The 15496-nt window shown below is 40.4% G+C and overlaps 2 protein-coding genes across 4 annotated transcripts in view; both read right to left on the bottom strand.

Moving 5' to 3' along the window:
• tmem65 (transmembrane protein 65) overlaps nt 1–4843 on the bottom strand; it is a 33066-nt gene extending 28223 nt beyond the window's left edge. Inside the window, exons 1-2 of one of the 3 annotated variants that reach the window (XM_066691606.1) lie at nt 4160–4843; nt 3571–3851 (exon numbers count right to left, since the gene is read on the bottom strand). In XM_066691606.1, coding sequence (XP_066547703.1) covers nt 3571–3850 — 280 coding nt within the window. In that variant the 5' untranslated portion in view covers nt 3851; nt 4160–4843. Of the gene's footprint in view, nt 1–3570; nt 3897–4159 lie in introns of all 3 variants that reach the window. The other 2 variants (XM_066691605.1, XM_066691607.1) reach the window with 2 other exon arrangements.
• Nucleotides 4844–10604: 5761 nt separating this feature from the next.
• On the bottom strand, nt 10605–15225 carry rnf139 (ring finger protein 139). The gene is made up of 2 exons (XM_066690726.1): nt 14913–15225; nt 10605–13032 (listed from the first exon to the last, which is right to left on the bottom strand). The coding sequence occupies exons 1-2, from the start codon at nt 15073–15075 to the stop codon at nt 11141–11143; spliced, it is 2055 nt and encodes a 684-aa protein (XP_066546823.1). The 5' UTR covers nt 15076–15225; the 3' UTR covers nt 10605–11140.
• Between the last annotated feature and the right edge of the window lie 271 nt (nt 15226–15496).

The following is a 15496-nucleotide window of genomic DNA, read 5'->3' as shown; positions in this document are numbered from 1 at the left end:
TCCATCAAAAACTATGCTGATTTTTTTTTTTTTTTCCCCCCCAATCGATCAACTTGGAAAAACAACTAAGAAATCATGAAGGAGAACACCCATTTTTTTCTTCATCTTAATTGGATTCATACTGGATCAATATCAATTTGATAAACCAAACAATTCACCTGCCTTTAGTGTCAGATAATTCCACTGCTGTATTTTTACATAAGCGCTTACTGCGGTCCTGGCACCTGCATGGAATTCTAATTGTCACGCTTGCCAGACCTGTATAGTGCTATACAAGAGGTTACAGTGTACAATTGACTTCACATGCATGTGCAAAGGTGTACTAAATAATACAGAAGTCACCTTTTAAAAAAAAAAAAAAAGAGGTAAAAATATTGTCAGAATCAAATGTTAAGCTTCAGCCCTGTGTACAGAATACTTCCCAGTTAAAGAATATTAATAACTTGCAAACTCTGGTTTCAGATTTGATGTACACTGAACTTCCATGACAAAATTATTTGCATCAGTTCATGTATTTGCAGTTTGAGATTTAACAGATTTATTTTCTAATTTAAAAATGAATGTTCACCCACAACTATATGACAACCAGACTTGAACACTGTTCTTCTAAGGGTGGGGCAGCTGTATACTGCTCTCAGGTGATTTTAATGCTTTGAGACGGCAATGCGCATATTGTTTTGGTTATTAAATGTTTCCTATGCGACAATTTTTCCATTGTATATGAATATCTGCATGCTCATATTTTCCTTATGGCTGGTGTGGATATCAAGTCTCGCGCACGCACGCACACTTTCTCGTACAATGCATTTTCCCCCACTGTGTTGCCATTCACAATTCCCGGTTTTCATTCCAACATCCTATATCAACTTTCAGTAATACAGTTTAAATGCATAGTAATATTATCTGGTTGCTACATAAAATTAAAAAATAAAAATACAAGCAAATGCAAGAGACTTCAGTGGTCACAAATGATCAAACCACTTACCACGGACAGCGGTAAAGATGCTCATGTTGAAAAGACACTACATAATTGTAGATGTGCAATACATAACATCTTAATACAATAATGGAAATTAAAATATGTTGGTCACCAGTTAGTGCATAGTTGCATCTCTGATTAATCTTGGCTCTGTATTTAAAAAATCTTAAGGCCTAGTCCTTATCAATTTTGTGAATGCATAAATAACTCCTAATGAAAAGAATTTAAAGAAGGCTACTGTACCAACTTGTGTGAATCTGGCAGGGATCAATATTGACAAGGATAGATTTTAGCTACTGTGGGGATGGAAATTTATTCAAAAAGGTACTAATGTATGACATGCCTCAAATGGGCACTTAGCCGAGTAAGTGCCAGCAGCTGAAGCCTTGCTGGATTGTATTGTTATTCTGCCTTAGGTACAAGGACGAAAAGCAGCTTGTTTTGGAGACATTTCAGATGCACAGTGCTCATGTCAAATTATTCAAGGGACATCGAAATGTACAAGACAATGCTATACACTGTGAAATAGGTTTACATACTGGTTGTACAGGTTTCCATCGGGACAAAATAAAATGGACACCTGTTTTACTTAACGTTTTATTAGGCGATTAAGTTTATTGTTATGCTGTTTTCATATGGTCATAAGGTGCCTTTTCTTGCTTAATTCAGGATAGTCTTGAAGAGTGTCACCTCTAAACGATTTCCATTTAAACCATCAGTCTTCAGCTCCCTTCGAAATGTAAGCCGGGCATTTGCCACCCTGAAGGCAGCCACGAGGCTTTGGGTTTTCACTGAGCTCTGAATTTGCTAATGAGAGCAGTTATTTGCTTAATAAGTACAAGTTAATACATATTCAATATCTCTACTCAATACAAATCAAAGCTACATATAAAATCCACAGCAATGTTGTCCCCGGGAGAAGAGAAGCACAACTCAGTCCTTAGCCTTCGGATTAGTACCTGGGAGGAGGTGATGAACTAGTGTGAAAGCCATCCTGACACTGTGTCAATTTAGATTTCCTTCCCTCTCCTATAAACTCAAGATCAATGTTAGAAAGTGAAACCAGAAGTATACCACACCTGTTCACTTGTCTCATATCTTTCTAAGGCAACAGTTTAAAAAAAAAAAAAATCAGGACACCAGTGATACAATACAATTACGAAACTGCAGTACAACAGTGTGATGATATTGTCTGGGAGATCAATTCCGACAACACTCTAAAGCCTTATTTTTTCCATGAATCGCTCCCCAGATGAAAAGGATTCAAATGCAGCACAACCACTCCCACTTGGGCAAGAACTTATGTAAAGTAATAACCCTTATTTCAACAGCTCTCTTGCATTTAGATACATAAATACTGGTAAAAAAAAGGGTCAGTGAGTGAATTAAATTGGTTTTTAAAGGCATGCTTTTTTGCATACCCCAGCAAAAGATGCCACAAACCAAGTTAGAGAGAATAAGAAATGGTGCCATTACAGAAAACGGCTGGAATAAAACCTGATGACTCATTCAAGGACTGCTCCCTATAGCCCTGGTGTTCCTCCCTGGATGACTCTTGTTGGAAGCTTCTTGACTCACCTAGTAAAGACCCAGCCTGTGAAGCACACAATTTGCAGCGTGCCACTCAAGATGCACAGCTCCCCACCATCTGAATAAAGTCAATACCTCACTTTCCCAATAAAGAATGCTTTCCTATTGAATTCCAATTCCCATCTCCAATGGGACTCATTGGCTTTTTTGAATATTTGAGATAAATTTGTGTTTTCTACAAATTGCACTTATCACTGTTCATTCACATTCATTTAATTCCGGTCTCCATATCCATATCCATGTCTCATGTTGCGGTTTACCCATTTTACAACAAAATCTATTATGATGATTTTAAAGTGTGACCTTCCTTTTTCATGCAGCTGTCCTAGGTCTTGATAAATATCTATTTCCATAAGGACTGAAACTAAGGTAACTTGTTTAAATAGTTTACTGGTGTTGCTAAACTAACATTAATTGATATCAATATGGGAGCTGAGAAACTTTAGCTGGCAAGGGACTTTGATTTCCAACAATTAACCCATAAGCACAGTAACCATTTGTTGTTTCTGTCTGCTAAATAAACATGTCATGAACAGCGTGAGGCTGTAAAAACAAATTACAAAATAAAAAAAAAAGAATAATTTAAGACTCGGGGTCTAAAAATGAGAAGGCACAATTATTGTTTGGAGACTTAAAATAAAACCTTTGTATTGTGAATTAACTTCAACATGTCAACAAATATAAAAACTGATTTTCACATAAGACTTAATGATTTTCTCAATAAAGAACCAAAAATGAGAAGCGCTAATCCGTGCATAAAATCATTTACGCCATACATCTGAAGTTAAAGTCTATGCAACGCTTACATTTTTGCCAGACATCGTTTTTAAATGCAGGACACTCTTACATATAAATGTGTGATTGTTGGCCACTGGGTGTGTCAGGAGTATGACCCTTTCATGTCCGCGCAGATTTGCAGAATCCCTCCGATCCTATTGGAGGAGCAGCGCAGGACTGCGGACATCTGCGCTACAGCAACGCGACCTATATTGGTTTCTTACCTTGTGCTATCGCTATGGACTCAAAGCGGTGCAGCTCTCGGAGCAGGCAGGTCCGCTCGGTCGGGTGCAGGCTGTAGATGAACTCCCTGGCGCCCTGGGGGGAGTTCAGAGGCTCCATGGGCTCCTTGTGAGGGTGGGTGCCCAGGTCCCTGTACTGGACCCCCAGCATCGGGAAAGGCTTGCGGGCCGAGAGCGGCTTGATCCCGCACAGCCTCCCCAGAACGAGTCCGGGCTTCAGCGTGAAAGCGGGCCGCACGGCTCTCCTCAAACAGGGCAGCATCCTGATCATGGAGAAGTTGATGGAGTTGGGAGATTTGGGGGGGGGACTGCAATGAGAGGGAATAACAGCAGCTGGGGTTGGGCTAAAATAGGCCCCTGCAAGGTTTTGGATATATCAAGGCTGCAAATGATAATTACTAAAGCTGTTCAATTATGCAGTAGGAGTAAATATTAGAATTAGTTCAGTGTTGTGGAGATCAATACATCTGAGGTAGGCAATGCAAATGAAGGAACTACACCGATATTATTAACGTTCATCAGGAGCATGTCTTTTAAATAAATAAATACATACAACTGGTTCCTAAATTACCTTCTCAGTCAATCAGCCGACATCAAGAAGTGAGTTTCGCACAATTGTACAAGTCCTTGCCGCTGGAGAAACGTATTTCAAGGTGAACTAGTAGTGATTTACTAGAAGAAACGTCGATTTGCGTGGACATAAATACGACCCATGGACTGGTTTGGGAAGCCTTTTCCAGTTCTAATTATACATATGAAGCGAAGTCTTACGGGTGAAGAGACCAGACTTTGTGTTCTTGTTACCCCGTCAAAAAAAACTCCATAACCAAGCCGCTCTCAATAATAATCCACTTGAACTTGGTTTCCACAATTACGGGCCGTCCGGTGAACAGCTGCGCTGCCCCTTCACTGCAGGCAGCGTGTCCGTTCATTCAGCGGATCTGGACGGTGCCGCGTCCCGGAGAGCTGCGAGAGAGGCAACCGCGATGAGGCAATGCAGACGCGCCTCATTATGAAGACTTTCCAACGCTGGGTCCGCTGCTTTCCCCGTGATGTATCCTCCTGGGCGGGAGCGGTGATTTGTTTTCTGTCATTCAGACGTTTCCGCCTCTCTCCCTCGGTGTTTCAGTACATCTAACCACCGTTTCAGGCCCCTCCGCGCTCGGCCATTCTTTTAAAATCGGGGGCAGGTGCGACTGCCAACACAACCAGTCCCCGCAGCCCCTGTTATTGATCTGTCAGTGTCAGGCACTTACACTTACCTCCCCTTGCGGCGAAGTGCATCGTGGGAAATGTATTTCGGGACCGCTTGACCAGACGCTTACGTGTATGTGGAGACGCACGACGTGGACTACCGTTCCCAAAATGCAATCCACGCCATAGTTAGCCGCAGAAGTTGTGTGGGGCTTGTAGTACCTTCGGTGGTCATGTGACAACTGCTGCTCCTGGGCCGTGCATTAGGTAACAATCTTTGGCAGCGTAGGCATAGAAATGTCACCCACAGGAACACGGGCGACCACTGTTAAATTCATCTACTTTAAGTTAATTTATGTATTTGTTTTTCTGCACTTGACCTAAAGAGTGTCAGGATAATTTTTTTGGATAATGCAATCCAACCAAATGACGGTGAAATATGTGGGTAAACTCTGCCACCGTGAGGGAAAGAAATGCGAAGTGAACGCAGCGTTACTTGTGAAGTACATTTGTGCAGCTCCTTTACATCATTTAGAGGGGACGTTATATTAATCCTTTAGCGTAGAAGTGTAATGTAAATAAATACATACGTAAATACTACTAGTAATAAATACGCTATTATTCATAAAACGCGCGCAATGCTCTGTAGGCCTTCAAGGTTAAATAAAGTGTTATTTATGTCAGAATGGAAACAGCGCCAGGAAAAACAGTAATTAATTACTGATTCATATAGGGATTCAATAATGAACAGGCTTTAGGATGCAAAGATCCCCAGCCAAAATTACTGACTGAATAAGCAGGGGAAAAGTCATTACAATCATCATATGGAAAATAGTTTTTCTTGCATATTTTCTACTGGTTTGTATTGTCAATTTCTATTGCTGTATTTGAAAATATACCATTTCGTAATTATAAGGTACTTTTTCTTTTCTTTTTTTTTCTACCAGTGCTCACTTATGGTTGTGAAACCTGGTTACTAAATGCAACAAAGGTACAGAAACTTCAGACAACAAAAGGTAAGATGTAGGCCGTATAGTTGGAATAACATGAAGAGGCCGCTGAGCCATCACCGAAAGGGTGAAAATGCTCAAATTGCAATGGGCTGGAAATATTGCAAGAAGAGCCAGGTGGACAAATAGAAAGGATGCCAAGAGATGAAAAGAGACATAGAAGATAGAAGATGAAATAGGAAGCATTGCTGGCTTGACTTGGAAAGGAGACACTGTAAATCAAAACAAGTGGAAACATCTGTCAAATTTAAAAGTACAAAGGATTCTCTTTAAAAGTCTTAAAATAAGGAAGCAGGATTACAATTGTAGGACCTCACATCAACCTACAGCCTTAAGTAAAGCTGACATGTTTCCTTTAACCACACTGCAGTTACACAGCTGTGTGGGCGAAGGGTTAAATTGACAGAAGCCTTGTGATCAAATGCATATTAATTCAGAGAACAAAACAGAGCAACAACACACCATCCCAGCCAGGAGCACGAAATCAAACATTCTTTAAAAGAAGGAACAAAGCAAAGAAGCCAGAAACAATTCTTAGAGGTTGGGGTCACATTTATTTCCATTGCAGTAGCTCCTTTGAAGAAATCTATCCTTTATCAACACAGTAATTGGAGGAAATGCCAATATATCTGCATAAGACCACATGCTTTCCTCAGTAAAGTACAAACTATTCATCTAGCTTGTTCAGTCGTGAACAGATTTAAATGGGATTTTTCCACAACTACATTATTCTTTAGCTATTTAAATTAGTGTCAATTAACCTGTGGTCACACACCCATTAAATAAAAATAGCAATCACATTGCTTGTAATATCTTCCACAATAAAATTATCAATATCTCCAGTGAAATCAAATCCCACTCGGTATTACATTATTTGATGCAATCTGAAATAACATTTGCAATGATAAATTACTTGTCATGGTTGACATCCCATTGTTATTAAGAAGATATTGACAAGATTAATAATATTTTATTCATTAAACTGTCTGCTTTGCTCGTTCAATTTTACTTCCAATATTGAATGAACAAACTAACATCTGCAATACAAACTATATTATGGAAAAGTGAGAGCAGCACTGTACTGGTGATAGTTTTTAAAAAAAAAGTTTAGGTTGCAAAACAAAGGGATGATGTCTGCACCTGTGCCGTTGAATATGTGAGCCTTTTCATGAGGCAATGCAAGCTGCTTAGACTTAAGAGTTATGGCATATCCAGTTTTATTCTAGTTAGAAATCACTGGAGCGCAAGGGGAAATGTTCACAGCAGTGTGAAGTAGGACAATAAGGTTACAGCCAAGAGCCACCAGAACACAAGCAGAGGTGAAGGCACGAGCAGGTATAGGGACTGAGTGGGACAAAGCAAAAGCTAAGGACAATAATCTAAAATCTGATGTATGCGAAAACAAAAAGGGAATCCAATGAAGAGTCTGAACAATAGCTGCTGCGTTGGTGAGCCAGAAAAAAAAAAAAAAAAAAAAAGAGGAACGGGGAGGCTGTAGGGTTGTGGATGAGGTGCAGAGAGCAAGTGGCTGATGTGGGGAAGCCAGCTAGCAGAGAGTTGAAGTCATATTAAAAAGGCCTGCAAAAGCAACTGAATAGACACTGTGGATATTACTTAGCAACACAGCAGGAACTCGATGAATTTTATCAAGCAGGATCTCACTGGAACCATCGTCCCGGACAGATGGTCCCAAGAAAATTGTTTTTCTAGTCGCACAAATGACAAACCAGCCAATGGAAACCCCTCACATTCGCCGATGGAGAAATTCAATCAGTCGGTTCATTTGACCTCCTTAAATGCACTGAGTGAATTTATCTGAATTTATTGACAGTTTTCACATTCTTCTACACAACAGTGACCTCCTGTGGTTTATGTGGAGACAAGTATAAATCCTAAAATGCATGGAAAACCTTTTGCAGCTCAAATGTTTTCAGTAAGCAACCCACTTTATCAACTTTACTATGCACATTTAATTCTCACTGGGGTGCTATTATAATTTACACATCATTGCCATTAAAATGAAACCTGTAAGAATATGACTAAAGCAAAATGGATTCCCCTCATGTAAAAATTGTTAAAATGACACCTTAAAAAATATATTTCAATTGAGATTCCAATTTAGTATTTTGCTGGAAACAGCTTTATATTACACTATTACGCTACAGACATGAGATTTTATTCTAGAAATGAAATACACACAAATGAGAGGAAGAGCCTATAATCTGATGCACACACACACAATAAAAACAAATGCTCCACCTTGCATTCACATCGGCACTTTATCTGTTCTGAAATATCTGGTATCCTTAGCCGCAAAATTATACAATCACCTTTTCTCTCAACAGACAATGGTTAGAAACTCAAGCCAGCGCTAAGGAAATAGCACCAAAACCATAGACAAACAAAGGTGAAGTGTGTGTGAACCAAGATTCTTTCCTAGGGGCTAGACCAAATCAGATTTATAACTTTTAATTTCTAGTACAGGTAATGCTGATATTAAAATCTGTGAGACTAGATGCGTACCTTGGCAGACTATCAATAAATTGCATTGTTGAATCCTATAATTCCAAAAAGCACATGGAAAAAGGTGGCTTTTCATCTTAGATTTCTTCCCCCTTAAAATGTGTGTAGTACCAGGTCCACTGTACAGATTTACATCCAAAGCAGTCTTTCAGACTCTTCTTTGCTGTTCAAAATTTTAATATCTGCCAACACCTAAAGTGCAACCAGTTGGTTTAGTTATTTACAGATCATTATTCAAATAATCATGACATGTAGATTTCAATATGAACAATTTTGTGTTACAATGAGATATACACACCATAATTCAGGTTGGAACTGGAATTAAAATATATTGAGCGATCAATGAACAGAACAGGAAAGAAAAAAAAAAAATCATACTTTACATAATATTCCTTTCTATGGAATGTAAAACAGTTCACTATACCATGACTTGAACCAACAAAGCCACCTTTATATAGCTGGTCAATCATTTCCATGTGAAAAAAGATTTCCATGAGAAACCTCAATCTATATGGACCGTAAACAGAGTTTTGAATAATTAGAGCAAATATAATTCATAAATACCACATTTGTAACAAATTGTAAAATTTGGAGGAAAAAACAATCAAGGCAATCAATGTGACATCTCAGTTTACACTTGCCATTTCAAACAGGAATACAGGTTCACTTATCCCCTTTCCACTTCAATGGTAATTCTTAAATATAATTACATTTCACACATTTTGAAATAACCCTCTCTCAGTACATTTGAACCTGTGAAAAACAGAAATACAAAATATTAGTGATGGTAAGAAGAATAATGATTAAAAAAAGAAGTCACCAGTATATTGTAGACAACAGATTATTTGATTCTGATCCAGAACAGGTGGACCAAATGCAGGTACTTGTATTGAATAATAATATACCTTTTCAATGGCTAATTAAGAATACTATATTTGGTGATCCTTTTCAGATTATAAATAAATAAATAAATAAAATCTACTGTTTCTGTTTTTACATAATCATAATAATAACAATAACTACACCTCTTCATGGCAATTTTGTATAAAGAAAAGGAGGAAAAGCAATTCCAGGGGCCGCACTTACTATCATAAACAGATGTGTGTTGAAGAATCAGTCCTCAATCGTCCCTCTACGTCAGGAATAATCTCTAAGCTATACAGAGTAGGCAAAAGTAATGTATTTCCCCCCACACACACTATGTTAAATATGATGCACTTTGAGTTAGTCAGTAGATTTTCTGGAGTAGGAGAAAAAAACAAAAATGGCCAAACCCCAACAATCTCAATCACACCCAAATCAACCAGTCCACCAACCAACAAACCAAAATGAATCATGTCACACTGTCTACACTCTGCTATGACAAATCTGTCAGGATGGAAACCTAATATACAAATAGTGTCACGTTGCTCAAACAAAAACCGAATTGGGGAAAAATGCCAACAGCACTTTCAAGAGATAATGGTCAAACTTTGGACCCCTAGTTCAAACGACTGAAGCACCGAGCCTAAGGATGTTGCTTTGCACCTATATTTGTAAATTCAATTTGAAAATTGCAGATTTCGATTAAAGCCCATCCCTAATGATGTCAAAAGAGGATGTTAATGTGATAAAGGTGATAAACCTTGATGCTGACAAAGGTATGATGTAAAGAATCATACTATAATCCTTTGGAATTAATAAGCCACATTAACAAATATATTTAAAGAAAAATTAACTCATGGCTAAGTATGTAACTATTGAAAATATTTTTGGTCATAGGAAAAAAAAAAATCTATTAAATGAACAGCAACTAAATCAAAAAGCTTAATTTCTGAGAGATTAAAGGCAAAATATAGCTGCACCCTTGCATGCTCCTCATATTTGATTCTAACATAAAGCCCTCCAAAATATTAGAATGCTTAATCTCTCTCCACTAAGCTTTACATTATAGGTCACATTTGTCTATTTTGGTTGAGTAACTTTGGATATATAATAGCAACAACAACAAAAAAATCTTTGTGGAATATTGTTATTCAGCAGTTAGAGCAAGTACCCATTGTGAAAGAAAAGCAGCATTTCCTGTATGGATTCAACAGAACAATATCACACTTCATGATAATGAAACCTTAAATAACAAAAAGACACTTCCACCCCTAATGGCTTCAGTTTGAAATGCCAAGGCTAATATGTAACAGAATACGGTGTTCTCAACAAGTCATGTTACTGCATTGTAGTTTCTTGACTGTGAAACATGTTCTGCGTCATGTGTTAAACAGCGTTTACCACAACAGTCATTGGAATACAACCTTTAAAAAAAGGAAAGTCTATTTTATTACATGTACAATAACGTACACAAGTTTAGTAAGGTCACACAAGAGACCAGCAGTAATGATAAGAGGTATATTTGCAGTTACAGTAGCACGTCACACTAGGTTAACCCTTTCCCCTTGTTTCGGAGCTCTCACTGGTCCATTTGAAGAAAATAATTAGTGGGGTTTCATTAATACTTGAACAGCACTGTTTTTATAAATTAAAAAAAGGGGGGGAGGTCTGTAATAACACCGTCCACCTAAACATTTTTAGGAAAACAAAAAGATAGGAAACCATTTGCAATTTTGTAGGCAGTAAAAAAAGTCTTCTCGGTTCAATTTGTTTTCTTAGTGAACCACAAATAATCTGATTATTGGCTAGAAGTGTGCATTTCTAATAACATTACATAGGCACACTGTACCATATACCTCATCATACACATTACCCCTCTCCAAGCCCTTTAAAAAAATAAAAAAAAAAACTTCCCTGATGTTGACATTTATTTATGTTTAATTTAAATAATAATCTGTGCTTTATTCTCCACTCGAGTCTGTATCATCATTTATATAGTCTTCTTCTACTGGCATTCCACCATTCTGTGTCCCCCACTCATCTTCGTCATATTCAATACTGTCATTGTCTTCGATTAGTTCGTTTTCAAGCTCTGGCCCAGCAGCAGCGGCCACGACAATGGCAACATCAGCATCTCCTTCACCACCTGCCGCTGCTGCTGCTGCTGCTGCTGCAAAGCCTCCTGGGTTTTCATTGGGGGCCACATACCCATTGTTATTGGAAAAGGCAGCACTGTCTCGCGAGTCCTCCTCGATATAGACCTTCTGGTGGCACATGGGACACGTGTCCTGGATATAGAGCCACTTGCGGAGGCAGAGGGCATGGAAGTAGTGGTGGCAGGGGGTGATGCGTGCCGAGGTGGCAAATTCCTGGTAACAGATGGCACAGACGTCCTCGATCTCCCTCAGCTGGCTTCCTTTCATCTCTGGCAGGGAGTTGATTTTCTTCACCGCAGTCCTCCTGTTGATGAAGGTCTTCCACCCATTCTTGGCCTGCAGGTAGATGTTGAAGTAGGCGTGGAGGCACATCATGCAAGCGCGGATCTTGCTGCCCGACTCGAACATCATGGTGTATGCCCCGTTCCCAAACATGATCACACCGAAGATGAACTCGATGACGTTGCCGGTGGAGCGCACGTAGTATACGTAGTCATCCAGTTTCTCCCATAAGACATTGTAGTAGCCGTCGATCATGAAGAGCGTGTACACAGTCAGCGAGACGATCACTTTCAGGCAGAGCTCGACGCAAAACGCTGTTACGGCAAACAGCCAGGTGTTTAGCAAGTAGTGGTGCCACAGTGCGTAGCTCAGCAGGATGGGCATCACAAACAGGCAGGAGGAAACCAAGAGGACAGGGAAATGTCTGCGGAATGACGAGACGTGAGAGGCACTCAGAGACATGAGGACCGGGTCGGTCATGCCGTGGATGAAATGCAGGATGGCAGTCAACAGAAGGCACATGTTTCGGCTGAGACGCACAAGTCTATCCTCAGGGTCCAGGCCACTGAGGCCGGTCTGGAGAGCCAAAATAAAAAACAACACCGGCGCCACAAAGCCTAGACGCTTGTCCTCTTCCTCTGTGGAGCCGATGAAAGCCAAGATCCCCAGTCCCAAGTAATGCGCAACAGAAGAAATGACCGCGCTCATGCCCAGCACGGTCAGCGTGGAGTCGCATCCGCTGATGATGAGGTTGCACAGCACTTCCCAGAAGTCCTCCCAGGAGATCAAGTAGCTGCGGTTCCCCTCGTCACTGCTGGCCACCTTCACCACATATACCAGTATGATGGCTTGAGCAGTCAGTCTGGTCAGCCAGAAGACCCGGAGCACATCTGGGAAACGGATCCTCTTCCACGTGTCCTCCACCAATAACTGGAGGCCGTAAATGCGGTACATGTGCCTGATGAGCAGGTAGACATAGCGGCCCGAGTAATAGAACTTCTTCAGCTTCATAATTAAATACACTATGGTGTTCACTAAAAGGACTAGGCCTGAAGCTATGGCCACAAGCTGCCGCACTTCTACAGGGAGTTCTAAGATCAAGCCCCATATGGGGATCATAACATCCAAGACGATCAGCACAGCAAAGACTGACTGGATGTTGAGGAGCACCACATAACCGATCCCAAACATGAGCTGGAGCATCACCATGCCCAGCCATAGCGTGGGTCCATTGCGAGGAAGCAGCTTAAAACCCAAGGCTGCAGTGTAGTAAGCGCTGTAGAAGTCTATGTGTGAGGTGGCGTAGTAATTGACCAAGACTGCCACTGTTCCCAAGAGCACTGCAGAAAACAGCATGTAGAACTTGAGCAGTGCCTTCTGAGACAAAACCAGCACGACCCCAGATACCAGGATACCTGGAGGAGAAAAGAAGAATTAGTGACTTCTGACTTCCTTACATAAACAAAAAGTTTATGCATGACATTCTCAGCTATCTTCATACATTTAATTTACTACTACTATTAATGAGTTAGATGGTTGAAGAATTTGTCCAATGTGACTCAGATTCAACTGGATTATGCACTTAAACAGGAAATAAATAACATAAGGTGGGTCATGCATCATAATGCAAGTTAAACAAAAATACAGTGCGTCTCAGCCACTACAGCACAGTAGCTAAAGCATTGCAATATTACAGAAGTCACATTAAGCAATAACACGAGTTAGATAAGTTCCCTGTAGTCTACTTTTCCTAGGGGTCAGAGTTAAGTAGGGCAGTGATAACAGTGTACATGTTGCAATCAAAAGAACATGATCATCTACAACTACCTATGCATATTCCATTGATGGTTATCTGAAAATGAAGATGCTTTTGGTGTGCTGTGGTACATATTAATAAAGTATTACAACAGCATTACACAATGTAGACTTCAACACACAACTGGTTGTGCGTAGTGGCTATTTTGTACAGGACAGTTTGGGAATTGTATGTGCCAGGGACAGCAAAAGTATCAAATTATATATAATAAAAAATGCAATGTGCTACTGTAGGATTATCATATGTACTACTTAAACACATTAATATGAAAGAAAATGTCAGTAGAATGCTGCATCACATCTTGAGTTTAATGCACTTCGTGGAGTTTAAAATGTTGATTCATGCAAGTAAATGTAGTTTGTAAATCACCATTGTCTTTCTGCGATCCGTGAACGTATCCATCGCTCTATTGCAGGGGTTTTCAAACCGGTCCTGGAGTACCCCCTGCCCTGCTGGTTTTTGTTCCAACCTAGGGCTTAATTACTTAATTGAATGCTATATTGCTTTGTTAGGTCAATTAAGGATTCAATTAAGCAATTAAGACCTCAGTTGGAACAAAAACCAGCAGGGCAGGGGGTACTCCAGGACCGGTTTGAAAACCACTGCTCTATTGTATGGTCAGTTTAAATTATGCAGTGAAAAATATAGTACAAAACCTACAATATGGCTGAATCATAGACCTATAGCACACAAAGTTCTGAAACCCTTATGTAACGTCATTCCTTCATGTTGCTCATGGAGTATGTGTTAATGTTTAACGTGTGAGTGTAACTGACAGGTAGCTAAGCGTAAATTAACATATATTCTCCTTGTAAATGCAAAGACAATATCATATCACACATATATGAAATCCTGAATACTGTTCATTATTCTCTACTCTAGGGACCCTGTGAGGACCCTCACTGCCACATATGAAACTGCATAAGTTATAATGTTCAGCAGCATATCTGGGTGCAATTCAAAACACTGTTTTCATGTGGTGGTAGATCTTTCAACCAAGAAACCAAAATATGGTCTAGGTTACACAGCCCACCTCGGAAACGATATGGTTTTTAAGTACAACGTTCATTTAACATCTACAGTACACATTACGACAACAAATAAGATCATAAATATATACACATCGACATCGGTTTCGGCAGGATCATACAACACAACCAGAGGGCTAAAAGTGCCCTTGCTAACCTGGGCTGAAAGGCAACACAAACACAACTGAACAACAACACTATGAGAGTCATGGCAGCACAGGGACAATGCGTGGCTCCCAGTCGAGAGGGGATCTTTCCACGGCACTGCAGAGGACACACTGGACTCAATGAAATCGCATTTGAACGCAGTTAAGTCAGAGGTCGCGGCACTTTTCTTTTTTGACAGGAGACCTGGACAGGTAGGCCAAGTTCCCCAGCCATGACAGCCGGCGCGATGCATGACTCACGCCCTAATCAATTCATATCCACGGCTATTTTCATGGCATCTTACCCAGAAATCGCAAAACAATCCGTGCAGCAGCACCGGCCCAACCGGTCCCGGGATCATAGTAAGAGTTAAAAATGGCGTCGATAATAAAGATACACGGAACTCGGAAAGCTACATCCAACACCGCCAGGGCCTGGTGGCCGATCCGGGCGTGAGGGGACGCCATGGGATGTTATTCCAGGAGGGGTCTGGTCTCTCGGTGTCTAGTACACACCCTCCGCTCCCGGATGTTTGTACTCCCGATATTAGGACAGGCTATTTGACGGGGTCCCTGCGCACCGCCATCTTCACTGTCCTCCTGTTGCTATGCGCGGAACGCGGAAGTGGCTGCTGTCGGCGCGTCACGTCGAAAACGTAATTCGATGGCGTTCCGATATCTGACGCAATCCACCTGGTCATGTGCTGCTGTACAAGAATTTACAGCGCCTTGGCGTTTTATTAATTGCTGATGGATGTGTGCCGGACAGTCTGACTTTGCTTGTGTCAATAACAAGAACAGCAATAAAGAATTTGCGATTCTGAATATTACCTGCAAATGTCCTTTTTTACTTTATGTCTGGCAAGGTATGCTACATTCAACCTGTAGG

The sequence above is a fragment of the Amia ocellicauda genome, chromosome 18 (genome assembly GCF_036373705.1).
Source record: "Amia ocellicauda isolate fAmiCal2 chromosome 18, fAmiCal2.hap1, whole genome shotgun sequence".
Lineage (NCBI taxonomy): Eukaryota > Metazoa > Chordata > Actinopteri > Amiiformes > Amiidae > Amia > Amia ocellicauda.
Note: the sequence above shows the minus strand (reverse complement) of the source record. Positions and strands in the feature narration are given on the sequence as shown.

Excerpts from the sequence above, each read along its gene's own strand:
- rnf139 (XM_066690726.1), bottom strand. The coding sequence starts at position 15,075 with ATGGCGTCCCCTCACGCCCGGATCGGCCACCAGGCCCTGGCGGTGTTG. Across the intron at positions 13,033-14,912 it reads GATTGTTTTGCGATTTCTGG|GTATCCTGGTATCTGGGGTC; the intron begins GTAAGATGCCAT and ends TTTCTCCTCCAG.